General features: G+C 38.2%; 1 protein-coding gene across 11 annotated transcripts in view; it reads left to right on the plus strand.

Moving 5' to 3' along the window:
- The window catches only part of Dlg2 (discs large MAGUK scaffold protein 2), a 1,165,863-nt gene that overhangs the window by 1,080,842 nt on the left and 70,208 nt on the right, over nt 1–14,813 (plus strand). For all 11 annotated transcript variants that reach the window (XM_076843911.2, XM_076843917.2, XM_076843908.2 and 8 more), the window contains one exon: nt 7,360–7,536. In XM_076843911.2, the coding sequence (XP_076700026.1) occupies nt 7,360–7,536 (177 nt within the window). The remainder of the gene's footprint in view (nt 1–7,359; nt 7,537–14,813) is intronic.

Raw genomic sequence — 14,813 nt, forward strand, 5'->3', positions numbered from 1 at the left:
TTCTTTTCATTGGGGACAATTAGCTACTGAAGTGGAAGGGAAATAAGTGACTATGTAGAACTTAGTCTGGACATGATGACTCACCCACAGGGTGTGTGCATTACTATTTCTTGAGGAAATGTCAAAAGTAATCAGTACAAAGCTGTGTATTTCCTCTACTCTGAGATGAACATCTTCTTACTTGAAGGGAAGAAATGTTGCAGTCATCACCTAAGAAAGGCATGGAAATCCATGCTAGACACCACTCAGGCCTTCCTCACCCATTGTTTCTGACTGTACATGCCATTGCAGAAAGGAAAAGAAATGACCTTTGTTGTTCTAAAAATTGTCCTATGATAAGTGAAAGATCGAAAACAAAAAAAAAATAAGTTTTATTGATCATTTGTTCTGCCCTGGGAATAGAATAAATATGGACTTTCCCTGTCCCCCATGTTCACACAAACTAAAACATGCAAAGTCCACATGGTGGCAAATGCCTGAAATTCCCCTGTTTACAGAGATAAGATTATATAAAGCAAAGATACTTTGCCAATGGCTTAGCCAATGCTAGGCACTCCATAGATTATTATAGATGGTTTGTAATTATTATTATTATTCCAAATAGTCTTTGTTCAGGATCATCAAACTAGCGACCTTTGCCTTTTACCTGTTTTCTATTAAATCATGTTATTTCTTATCATCTGTATTTGTTCTCCATTGCTGCTATAATAAATTTCCTTCCTTGATTTTAGAATCCAGAAATGCCAGTCGAGCCCTTCTCATGTCACATCTCTATTCTTTTGCCTCCTCTTCTTATGTTTTCAAGGATTCATGATCAGACAGGGCCCACCCAGATAATCCAAGATAATCTCCTCATCAGCATGTCCTTTATGCCACATAGGTTCTAGAGATTCTAGGTTCCAAAGATTAAGACATGGACATCTTTGGAGAGCCTTTATTTATTCCTATCACAATACCCCATCAGGTCTTCAGTGATTCTTCTTTTCACATAAATGCAGAACATGATTCCACTAAACTTTTCACTGCTTTTCAAGGATCTTTTTCCTAGTGTCCAATAACATATTCTCCCCCCTTAGCATCCTCCAAGTTCAGATTTCTGTGAGAAGTCTGTGAAGCTTCATTAGTGTATCCTTAAAGTCTATATTTTTGTTAATCTTATGTTTAAGATAATCTAAAATTCTCTATCATGTTCTTCAACATTCTTCCAGCCTCTTTTCAGTACCCAGTTCCAAAGCCACTTCCACATTTTTAAGTAGCTATTATACAGCACCCTGTGTCTATTGCTACCTTAAGAAATTACTATGAGTCTAGTGACTTAACGTCTCACCAAAATAAAATCAAGCTGTCAGCAGGCTTCACCCTTTCTGGAGGATCCTGGGAGAGCCTCAGATAGAGGCATATTCAGGTTGTAGACCAAATTCAGCTCTTTATGGTTGTAGAATTAAAGTCCCTTTTTTCTTGCTGGCTATAACCTGAGAGCCATTCTAAGTTTATACAGAAGATCATTTTCCTTGGTTAGAGGCCCTGTTCCTCCACCTTCAAATTCAGTTCTACTGGTAGATCAAGTCCTTCTCAAGTCATGTCCCTCTAATCTACTCTTCTACCTTCTTCTCCAATTTCGGACTCATACATTTAGTTTGTATCCACCCAGATAATCAAGCATAATCTCCCCATTTTAAGACCTTTAACCTTAATCACATTGGCAAATCCTCTTTGTTATTTAAGGTAACGTATTCACAGGTTCTGGAGATTAAAGTATAGCCATCTCTAGAAGTTGAATTAAGGACTTTATTCTTTCTATCCTATCATTTATAATCATGAGACACATCAAATAATTTTTGCTGATTAGAGTGATGCTGTTCCTGTAGTTCTCTCACCCTTATCATTCTCTACTATCTCAGCTTTAACCAACATAGAAAACACCAGTACTATTTATGGTTTATGATTATTACCTATTACTAAAGTCTAAGGTCGAGAAGAAAATATGAGTGTTTGGGATTACAGAAGGTTGCTTGCAAAACAACAACAATAAAAATGGACTAGTGTAGCCCAAAATTTACAGTTTGTGGTGACAGGCAGGTTTTTCAAGTTAAGTCTTGCCCCATATACGCTTGGTAGCTAATGCAGCACAACATTGCTGAAATTAGCCAAGTCAGTGTTTCCTCATCTGTAGAAGAAGGCTAATATAGTTGTGAGAACTGAATGTGCATTGAGTGAAATACTCATCCCTCCCTCTTGCAGTCTATTCCATATTATCACCAAATCATGAAAGCCTTTGGAATAAGATCCAGGTACAATGTTCCTTGTTAAGGATTTCTAAGGTCAGAAGCATGAGCTTTTGAGTCAGACACATCTTTCTATACTTGAATCCTGATTCTATCACTTATCTAGCCTTTTTTGTTTTAGCTTTTTTAGTCTCAATTCCTTCAAGACCACAAAATGCTTACGTGGCAGGATTGCTGTCTGATATAATAACAAAATTCATTCTGTGTTGGGCACTCTGAATGTATGATCTCTTTGTTGTATCTCCACAACAATCTAGTAAGTTAATGTTATCAGTATCTGCATTTCCTAGTTAAGGGAATGGCCACCTATGGATGATCACAGCTAGGAATGACAGATTGGGACTTAAGCCCAGGTCTCTTCTGTCTCAGAAGCCTGGCTTACAACTCATACGCTATCTTGCCTACCCAGTGATATGAATGAAACAATATAAAATGCTCAACAGATTGTGGAACCCTAGTAAAGTGCTATTCAGTAGGGCATCCAGGTATCTGCAGCCATGTAACAGAACCATGAGGATGAGCATCTGCTTCACTCTTCCTAGACATCCCCAGCTGGCAACGAGCTACCACACACTAAAATTCAGGAGGGGCAGGAGGGCTGGGAAAGACATTGCACTGTTTGTGTCAAATTCCACTTGTCTAATGGACTTGTTAAAAGCACCCTGGGTGGAAAGTGTGAGTCTTAATGGCATTTTATAAAAGTTACTGTGATGAATTAGCACATAAAGCAAATTAAAAACAGCTTATCGCTTTTTAAATTAGGTGATGGGGCATTGTAGCATTTTTCCCAGACGTGAGGCTCCATTAATATCCAAAGGAGCCAGAAGCTGCTGAAATGTGTCAGCTGCCTGGTTTTAGGAACCTGACAGGTCTTTTTTTTTATGTAAATATTTTCTTTTTTTTAATTGGTTGTTCAAAACATTACAAAGCTCATGACATATCATCTTTCATACATTTGATTCAAGTGAGTTATGAGCTCCCATTTTCACCCCAAATACAAATTGCAGAATCACATCAGTTACACTGACAGGTCTTAATCTGTGTAATACTAGAAGGGCAGTTTGTCCAAGATAAACAGAGCCCATGCAAAAGCATGCTGCTGAGCTCTCCAAAAGGATATCCATTGCTAGAGGCAGGAGTTGGGGGTTCCCCTTCAGGAATCTTGGGAGCAATGGAGCACATTCAATGAATGAATGGTCTGGTAAAAACCTCCAGGAGCACTCCTCCCCCTCTCAGCCTTACAAATGGGGGTGCTGAGACTTTCAATAGTCATCTGAAAATTTTCATAGACCATACTGAGGATCTGCATGGGCCCTGCGCTGTACTGGGTCCTAAAGATAAAGAGGTGCTTCAGATGTCTTTATATGCAGTCCAGAAAACATGTATTGAGTACTCACTGGGGCCAAGCTGGTGTTGCAGAACTTCGCATATATTATTTCATTTAATCTTCACCACAACTCTTTGAGGTAGCTGTTATTATGCCACTTTTACAGTGAAGAAAACTTGAGGCCCAGAGAGGTTACGTAATTTGTTCAAGATGGCACATTTTAAAACCCAGGCAGTCTGGCCCTAGTTACATTCTTGGCACCACATGCCAGCTTTCCTGATGGCTTCTCTATCTCCATTCCTCTCACTCGACATCCAGGAGCTTGGAACCAAGTGAGCAGTTCAAGTACTTTTAGGATGAGAAATTCTAGGACAAGAATTAAGGAGTGAGGGACCTTCACAAATTTAAAGAGGTAGTTAGCTCTGAAGAGAAGATTTAAGATCCTTTCTACTGCTAGGTCATGAGCATGGCCAGAAGGCAACAGTCTAGGAAATTGAGCAATATAATAAAATGTCCATAAAAGTAGTTATCGAGTCCAACTTCATTTTATATTCAGTCTCTCCAACATGTATACATGTGACCTGGGGCAGGGCCCTTAGCCTCTTTAGACTCCTTTAGACTCCTCTAGGCTCTTCGTCTACAAAACAGAGGTACTAATTTTTTCTCTTAAAGTTGTTATGATTTCAAAAATAACAGTAATAACAAAGTGTCAGATTGCCTAATAAGATCACAAGCAGTGGTAGCCATTATATCTCTCATCTTTATCACTAGCTCACCATCACCACCTCCTTCCTCCCAGGTTGGATGGGGGACAAGGTAAACAGCACTGAAGTGTAACTTAGGTCTTGAGGCTCAAATCCCAGCCCTGGGTTGCTGCTAAGCACAGCCCTGTATCCTGGAGTCAGTCAGTCGGCCTCCCTCATCTGTAAAAAGGGGATGGTACTCCCTCTCATACCTTCTTCACAGGAATGGGTCAAGTTGCAAGGGAGTGTATGTAAAATTGCTTGCAGTCTGAAGAATGTGTGCTGGGTTCTACACAACAACACATGGGTTGGCAGTTCTCTACAAGCTTCCACAGGATTCAACACAGACTTGTTACTATGGTTTTTTACAACAAACAGATATAAAGTAAAATCAACAAAGGAAAAAATCCTAGGACAAAGTCTACAGGAAATGAGGTGTGAGCCTCCAAGACTCCTCTCTCAATGGAGGCACATAGAACATGCCTACTCCTTCCAACAAAAAGCTGGGAGAGCAGGTGTGAAATGTTGTTTGCCAGTGAAGCTTATTAGATACCAGGGTCCAGGGTTTTTACTGGAAACTGGTCACATAGGCACCCTCCGCCTGGAACATACCACAACTCCAGACTCCCAGAAGGAAAGTAGGTGTTCAGCATAACAATATTGTTTGTATTAGGCACATAAGGTATTCTTGTCAAGAACTAGTGGGAACCCTTCCAAAATCTTAAGTTCCTAGATGTCAGCCAAAGAGCACTGTTGCAAAAAGTCCTTCTTATGGATAGCAGTCTCAGGCCTGCTTTGTTAACTCTTTTTTGCACAGAGTGGAATCTATGGAAAGGATTTTGATTAGTATACACTCAAAAGGGAAAGTAGTTCAGAAATACTGGTTATCACTCTATGCCAGGCACTGTGATACATACTTTACATAGATTACCTCCTGTAACCACACAACTCTGTATTGGAGGTGCTATTATCATCACCACCACCATCATCATTACCACCACCACCATGTTATATATGAGGAAACTGAAGCCCCAGAAAGGTTAAATACCTTGCCCAAGTAACCAGCTGAATGACTAGTGAGAGTAGAACCAGGACATGGCCCCACCTGTGTGGCCCTATCTGCTATGCTATCCTCTGCTACAGTGCACCTACCAGCGGGTAGGTGCTGCATGTATGTTATTTCATTAACACTTACTAGCAGCTCTATTAGAATGTGGTTGTTGGAGTGATTTTGTATCAAAAACCCTGTGATGTTACTTAGTTTGTCATATCAGATAGCCAGAGAAGTAAAGCATGAGAAGCAGGTCTCTGTCACCCTCCAACCCCTTTTCTTGGCTAAGGCTTTGTCTGAGCCTTTGGCAGGGAAAAATGGAAATAATCAAAATGGAAATAATTTTTTTTTCTGGAGTTCAGACCTGGAAACTCTTTGAATTTCATCACTTAGGAATGGAAGAAGGGCTGTATTATAATTCAACTTCTGTAGTATTTAAGAAATAAACACTGTCTTTGGGCCCTTTTTTGGATACTAGGACAGCACATGTGACAATTCCTTAATAGGAGGGGAAAATAAGAAAGAAAAGAACTGCTCTTGGTTCTCAGTGATTTTAGAAAAATTTATTATCCAAATCTAGCTTGTTTTACCTGAATTGTAGTCACAGGCCAAGAAAATTCTTAGAATGGAATCAAAGGAATAAATAGGGAGGTGGTGAAATCTGCTTCTCCTAGGAAATCATGCACTGTACATGTGTGGTAGTAAGTTTTGAGAGTGTGGGATACAACAGGATGAAGGCAATATAGGTCTTGCAATAAATTGTCACCTCCTTAAGACAACAGCTTAAGAAAGGTTCTGTTCACCATTGTGTTTCTGCTTCCAATCCACGCACCCACCAGTCATAAAATGCCAATGCATTGGCCTTAGTGAAGGCTCAGTAAAAGCTCTTTAGTGAGAGAGACATGATACAGATAGCAAGTATCATAATTCGGAGTGATAAGTACAGTGATGATACAGGCTTGGCATTTTACAGAAGCAAAATAATTTGTAATAAATAAAGAAAAATCTTCATAGCAAAAAGAATGATTTGTGAGGTTGTTAATATGAAATTGGTCTACTATAACATACATAAAGAGATTTGTGTGTGTGTGTGTGTGTGTGTGTGTGAGTGTGTATATATATATATATATATATATATATATATATATATGGTCATTTATTGCATTTTAAACATTCATTCGGGTTATTATGTTAACCCCTTTAACCATCCAATATCAACCACAGTCCAATATTCTATTGTCTAGAAGAATTACAATCCTCTACTTGTGGGCATGTTGTTATCATTTTCCCCTGTTATAATGGAAAGAGGTCTATAGGATGATACATCTAAGAATATTTGTTATAACACAAAATAATCTATTCATTTTATTTCTCTTTTTAGTAATTTTTGCCATTATACATGAGCTCTTTATTATTATTATCATTATTATTATTATTATGCATTACAATTTCTTAATACACCTTTATATCACAATTTATCATATCTCTGTTTGTATATAAGATATGTTGACACCAAATTCTCATCTTCATACATGTAATGATATAATGATGAGGGTCTCCTTCCCCTATCCATGTTATTCCCCTTCTCCCTGCCTTTCCCTCCCACCCCTATTCCCTATCTAGTAATTTTTAAAATGTGATTGTAATGGGAGAAAAAAAGTCTCTCAATTAGATAGTAAACTGACTTTCTCATCCCCCATTATCACCTTGTAACATCTAACAAAAGAATAAGACCCTGGTTTCAGGGACCTCTAAGCTGCCCTTGCAATCCCTAAGGAGAAGCAAGAACTAACCTCCATCTGGCCAAAGCAATGGGAATGAGTTCTGTCATCCTGTGGCTTGAGATCAAAAGATTATGGGTTCTCAGGGCAGGCATGAAAATTCAAGAACATGAATTTTAAATCCATACTATCAGAGATTCCTAACCATGCCCTCTTCTGTCATTTCTTGCAGAGCCATGTTTGACTATGACAAGAGCAAGGACAGTGGGCTGCCAAGTCAAGGACTTAGCTTTAAATACGGAGATATTCTCCATGTTATCAATGCCTCTGATGATGAGTGGTGGCAAGCCAGAAGAGTCACGCTGGAGGGAGACAGCGAGGAGATGGGTGTCATCCCTAGCAAACGGAGGTAAGAATGCTTTTCATACATCAGAATATTAGCTCTTCAGCTATAGAGAGCATGGAAATGAAGGAAGAGGAAGATGGAGGAAACTGTTCACAAAATAATTATTTAAGTGGGATAGACAATCTGCAGGAAAATTGTCAGTGGTGACAGGTGACATGAATAATAATAAAAAAAAAATCTCATTTTCCTCAAATTAGGATTTTACCAAAATTGGTAACTGTGACAAGGCATAAAGGAAAAAAAAAGATCTGCTTACACTGTGTTCCTCAAACTTTTCCCAGTATCTCTCTGCAGGTTCAAGGTTATGCTCACCAGCCCATATGCTGACTTACCAACTCAGTAGATGTTCAGCATTTACTAATGAATTTTACAAACAGACCAAGTGAAAGACAAATAAAGTAGATGATTTATTAAACTAAGTCCCTGGTTATGTAATATCTTTAAATATTGATGAAAAAAATCAGAAAACCTTCAAATGCAAATATTTAGGATATAAGATGCCAAATACCTGGTAAAGTCTAATGATTCGGTTTACAGCTGTTTCTTTTATTTTTCATTGTTTTAGTTAGTCATATTCCCCACCCCACAATTCCCAACAGTCACTTAGATATTTATTTCTGTATAAGTGTTTCTTGAGTCAAGAGTATCATGCCCTTTCCCTTGCAAACATTTCTTCAGCTCTACTTTTGGAAGACAGAAATATGCCTCAGAACAGCCAGTGCCTTCATCTGTCCTAGCAGATTCTAATTATCACCACTAGAGAACTGTTCTCCCCACAGGTGTCCTTTTGGCAGCAAAATGTTGTCCAAGAAACAAAAACTGACTCTTCGAAAATAGATTTGGTACAAAATCAGGAATGATGGTTGCTCAAAGCAGTCATCAGGTTTTTTTTTTTTCAGTGTGGGTTTTTCTAAGAGCTCTCATTCTTTTTTTTTTTTTTTTTTAGTTTATTTTTATATGGTGCTGAGGATCGAACCCAGGACCTTGAACATGCAAAGCTAGTGCTCTACCACTGAGCCATAACCCCAGCCCCTAAGAGCTCGCATTCTTATATCCAAAACCCCAATATACCTTTATGAAAACTCCCCAGTGAAACTGACTATTCAGTGCTGCTGCACCAAAGTGATATAATGATGGAGCTAGTACAAACACAGTGAAAAATTATAAAGTATACCTCCAAAGCAACTCTGTGGGACACTCATGACCCAGGGAAGACAGTTCTCCATCTCTGCCTGTGGCCACACAGCCCCCAGGGAGGAATGAGAGGGAGGAAGGTGTTACAGTGAAGTGATGGAAACTCCAGGATGCTTTGCATCCTCCAGGCCTTTGCCTGTGGATCTCCCCCCAGCAGACAGTTCTCTGGGTAGCTTTAAGCATCTAGGCTCCTGTCATTGCTTGGCCAAGGCATTCTAACTTTATAGTATGGCTTGTAGTGTTTACTGAAAGGCTATAGTCAAAGCAGTGACTCTTAGTAATTGTTTTCATTTTTTAAAAAAATGTAAAACATGCTTTTGGGGTTGCTTTGACATAATCAGAGATGTCTGAAGAGCTCTTCTCTATAAGAAAGCAGTGATCTTATTGAATATAACCCCAAGGATAGAAATGGGGTGGAGGAAAGAAAGCTAATCGAGTAATAGACTTCAGCTCATTTTCTAGAAAGCCTTCTACTACTTGTAACTGCCCAGAAGTGGCAGGAACCACATGAGAAGATATAAAAAGGATTCAAATTCTGGATGGGAGAATTGAACTATGTGATTGTCAATCCTGAGGTTCTCTGAGTCTAACTAATTATGTCAGAAGTCACCCATTTGTTCGTTTACTCATTTTTCCCCTGAGGAATATTTCAGTGTTATTCCTCTTGAAATAATTTTCCATCTGCTGTTGATTGTTCTTTTTTTTTCCAATTTTGGTGGGGGTTTTTTTGTTGTTGTTGTACATGACAGTAGAATGTATTTTGACATATTATACATACATGGAGTTTAACTTCCCATTCTTGTTCTTGAATTGGCTATTTTCTCATACTTTGGATAAAACCAACTTAACAAGTACACCGATGCTGGGCTGAAGAAGTTTGTCCAGCATCTGTAATATTGACATTTATTTGCATTCTATTTCATGAAGGATGCAGTAATACTACCTCACAACTATGTTTATTTTATTTTATATAAGTATGTGGTTTTTTGTTTTGTTTCATTTTAGATGTTATTTTATTCATTTATTTATATGAGGCATTGAGAATAGAACCCAGTGCCTCACACATGCTAGGCAAGTGCTCTACCACTGAGCCACAAACCCAGCCCCAACATGTGTTTTTATAAAATAAAATATACCTATTTATTCAAGTATATATGTATTTATGTTTATTTTATGTAAAATTTATAACTGTAAGTGAATTTCTAACAGATTTTCTCCTTCAGATTTTAATTTTTTCAAAAAGTTATTGTAACTGTTTTATGTATTCATAAAAGTGTTAGATCTCAGTATAGAAAAGTAGGAAACTTTAGAAAACTATGAGGAAGGAAGTAGAAATCCTATCTCATACAGAGTCCTCATATACTAATATTAGAGCAATTTAAAATTAAATAAATGTATTAGATTATTTTTAACTCCTAATTCCTTTTTATCCTAGTTCCTGAGTATATTTCACTTAGCAGAGCTGGTCTGGATATATTTCACAATGGATAGCATCTGTATATGTCTTCATTTCTTACAAAAATGTAATGATGTTGATGATTCCATTTAATCATCCTAATAAAACTATAATGTGAAGAATATCAACATTGTCATCCCCCCTATCCTTTTTTGAAGATGATGAATAAATTTATTTAGTAAAATACTCCCATAGCATGCTACCACTATTTGAAGTCCTTTATACTTATTAACTTATTTAAACCTCATTACAACCCTAAGAGTAAGATGCTGTTATTATCCCCATTTTACTAACGAGGAAGAAAGGCTTTAAGGCACAAAGAGGTTAATTTGCCTGAAATTGCCCATCTACTAAGTGGCAGGACTGGGGTTTGAATTGAGGCTAGAATTGCTCTTAACTCATTTGCAATCTCACCTCCCAAAGGTGGAAAAATAAGAGTTGACAAATTGAAATTCAGTAAGCATTGCTTGGGCAGTGTCTATATGCCAATTGATGTTATAGGGGCACTGCCTGGAGTCTACCACTTATGAGACTAATGTAACTGTGCCACAGCTATTCTGTGACTAGGATGATGAGGGCTCTCTTGTAAAGTTACCAAGGGAAGTGCAAAGGCAATAGATGGAGGGATAAATTCTATCTGATAGTAGCACAGATATGTCATAGTTTGGGTTTTTGTTGGTGGTGGTGGTGGTGATGTTGGTGGTGGTGGTAGTGGAGGTTTTATGACTGAATAGCGTAGACTAGGTCATTCAAAAAGTATAGAGGTTCATTTAGCTTTCAGTTCTGGAGGCTGGAAAGTCCAAGGTTGAGGGACCACATCTAGGGAACATCTTGTGGAAACTCTGCAGAATCCTAAGGCTTTGCAGGGCATCATGTGATGAGAGGGTCCAGATAGGAGAGAACCAAATTGCCTTTTATAACAGACCCTCTCTCATGATAACCCATTAATCTACTAGTACATCATTACATTAATCCATTTATGAGGGCAGGGTCCTCATAACCCAGTCAGACCTTAAAGATCACCATAATTTAATGGTGATTTAATTTCAACCTGAGTACTGGTGGGAACATTCAAAATATAGCACTATGTATTATGCCAGATGCTTTCAAATATGTGATTTCAATTTAATCTTAAGGAAAGCCTTTTCAGGAAACAGGGTCATAGAAATCAAGTAACTTGCCCTAAGATGCACAGCCAGGCCCTGGCTGGACACAGGTCTCTCTAGTAGCAATGCTAGATGACTTTCTACTATACCAGGAGCATTATTTTAGGAACACTTCCAATTATGGAAATGGAGTTTCAGAGAACTCAAGTTGCCTGCCAAAACCATGCTGGCAACAGAGTGCTAAGCCAGGATTCAAACAAACACCTTTCTTATACCTCTATGAGCACCTGCTAAGGTGTGAGCTCCTCCTAGTCCTTGCAGCTCTCAAGTCTGATGGCACATATGAGGATGCCCTCATAGGAAGAAAAGGAAGCCCATGCCTTTGTCTCACACAGGGAGGGGCTGACCATAACAGTGAGCCCCTGAGGCAGGACATCTGTGTTACCTCCCTTTCACAAGGTAAGGACACTGTGAATATAGATGGCAAGTGACTTCATGAATGGAATTATCACAATCAGTTTAGCAGCAGCCTGTTGTTCTATGTATCAGAACTTGTTATAAACAATTTTCTTGTATTGTCTCATTGAACATTTACCATAATCTTTGAAGTCTTTGTTACTATTTTGCCAACATGAAAACTAAGTTCCTAAAAGGCTGAATTGCTGCCCTAAGTCACAGACCCAGTAAGTGACAGAGATAAAATTTAAACACAGCTGGCGTAATTTCAAAAGCTAGACTTTTAGAATAGAATCTCTGTTTTCCAAGTTCACATAGCTTACGAGTAGTCAAACCATGATCTATCTCAGTCTCTTGAATCCAAGTGTCCGTTCATTGTTCCATTGTGACTGTTCATCTGAGCTCTTGGACAACAGCTTGGGTCTAGCAATACATAAGAGTTCGCTCACCTGGCCTTCACAGCAAACCTGTGGCTACTGACATGGATGGTATTTCATTCTCCCTCTGACAGGGCCTGTGGAGCACAGGAACTCCCAGTGACAAATCATGTTCCCACTATACAGTTCTCCAAACCTGACCCAATTATGTGATTGGCTGGAACCTGAAAATACCAGATGGGAGATAGGGAAAAGGGAGAGGGAGACAGTTGGGCTCATTAAAGTATGCCCATTTGGTGCTATCTGGAGATGTTTGGTGTCAGAATTGATTGCTCAAATTTTGCCAGCCAGTTTGTTTTTAGAATTTTGGTCAGAGGCAAGACTAGGGCGGGGAGAATTATTTCTGCTTAAACAATCTAATTAATTGCTTGAGTCTAAGTGCAAGAGAAAAGTACAGCAGTGGTACTCATTGCAGTTGGTGTATGCAGGTGGTCTCACTATTTCTATAAACTGTTAAACCTTAATATCAATTTTTTTCCAAAGGGAACATACTTATTGTAACAATTAGAGAATGTGATGCTAATTTTTTACCAAGATTCTTACTAAGAGAAAAGGTTATGAAACAGTAAACAACTTTTTGTAGGAAACAGTGGTTGATCAGCAAGTCCCTTAACCTGTCTGAGCCTTAGTTTTCACATCTAGGTAAAGAACTAATAGCCTCCTTGAGAATTTATTCACTCATTCATTCAATCAAGATTCTCTAAGCAACTACTGTAAGCCCAGCTCCATGTTAAGTCCTGGACCATTGTACAGATTACAGATAAAATAGGTAAAGTGCTTAGCACAGCTTCAAATACTTTGTGTTTGCTTAAATGACAGCTATTTTCCCTTTTTAAAGATTTTGAGCTTCTGGTGCCAGAGAAAATTACACCACATTATTTAAGGTTTTATTTCTGATCCTTAATTCTTACTTTAGCAGTAAACTATCCATATCCCAGGAAGAACTAGGAAAGAGAGTTAGGGGCTAAAGTGGCCAGTAAGGGGTTGAGGGAAATACACTGCCACCAAAAAGAGAGGTTTGCAAAGAGCCCTCAAAGGCATTTACCATAGGCCTTTGTAGTAGAAAATCAAAATCCTGGTTACTGGAATGGTAAGGTGGGAGACCAATTCAGTATGTGTGATGTAACTTGCAAAGGGGCATTTAGCTAAGCTGACTTCAGTGTTCAAAGCAAATTTATTTTGAATTTTGAGGCCAGCTCAGTATGGTGCTCAATGATTATATACTTTAATTTTGTTGTGGTTTATATAATTCAGAACATCTGGGTGATGGGGGATACAAAGGAAGGGGATGTTTATCATTTCTCAAAAATTCAGTCTAGACTTCTAAGGGTATATATGGGTCTTAATCCTATGAATGACCTACCCCAAAACCAGATGTTTTTTTGAGAATTCCACTAAGTCAGACATGGAAGGTCCTTGAGTACTGTTTGTCCCAAACTGAGTGGCTGTGGAGAGACACCCATGATCATGTTCAGTCTGTTTCTACTACTTTCTAGTCTGGTAAGCTTCAAGTCTGAGCTCCCTCAGCCATAAAATGGAGTTGATAATACCTACATCACTGGGTCACTATGAGCGCCAAATGAGATGATATAAAAGTGAAGAAAACTCACTGGTAAAGTTGTTAAAACTTTAGCTACCATTTACATTATCATCATTCCTGCAACTTTGCACCCAAATAAAAAGCAAAACTATTCGACTTCCTTCATGAGTGAACCAAAACTTTTACCTGAATAAGCTTTCAAAATTTTGTTCTCTTTTCCTGTTAACTGCTTGAAGATTAACCTCATATTCACTATGGTTTTTTATTAACATTTGGATGTGCATTTGTGGGTGTCTTTGTGTCTAACAATATTCTTTGCCAACCTTTTAAGGTTTAAGTGATAAACCAGTAATATTGGCCTAGTAAGGACATCAGGAAAATGGAAAAGGATAAACTTTAGGGAGGGAAATAGAATGCTCTGTCCAAATGATTCTTAGGTTTGAATTCAGGCTTATATTATGTATATTTGGGGACTGTGTGACTTCTTTGAGTTTCTGCAGAATTTATTTGCATAATATCATCAAACAACCATTCTTCTCCACGTGCTACAGTCATTTTGGCAGCATCAAATGAATTAGTAATTCCCATTGTTTGCCTAGTTAATTCTAAGTAGCCAGAATAAAGTTAGGACTCTCACAACACTTTTAGAAGACTACAAAAGAGATGAATATGAATTATCATTTGCACTTGGATTAAAAGAGAAAAACTGGTGAAGTTCAGAACAGGCTTTTTCCCAATGAGCACTTGGCAAGTTAGCTTATCTGAAATTTTTCTTACTTTCCTCCTAACTGTTGTATGTTGGGTTCAAATAGAAACTCTCAGTGGAACATATTGCTTTAATACCTGAGGTTAGATTTGAAAAATGTTGTTCATCTGTTTCCACTCAAATATTCTACACTCAAACTGAAATAAATGTATTCTGAAACTTTATTCTGTAACCATGGAAACCCTGATCTTTACCGAGTTTCAGCTGGAAACACAAAAGAACTCTCAGTTGGAAAGGAATACGCTGTTAATTATTGATTTATGAATTGCTTAGCTTCATAAACCATTAAGTTCCTATAGATTCAGGGTCTTTTCTTCCCTTGCCC

This window comes from Callospermophilus lateralis, chromosome 2, assembly GCF_048772815.1.
Source record: "Callospermophilus lateralis isolate mCalLat2 chromosome 2, mCalLat2.hap1, whole genome shotgun sequence".
In the NCBI taxonomy this organism is placed as follows: domain Eukaryota; kingdom Metazoa; phylum Chordata; class Mammalia; order Rodentia; family Sciuridae; genus Callospermophilus; species Callospermophilus lateralis.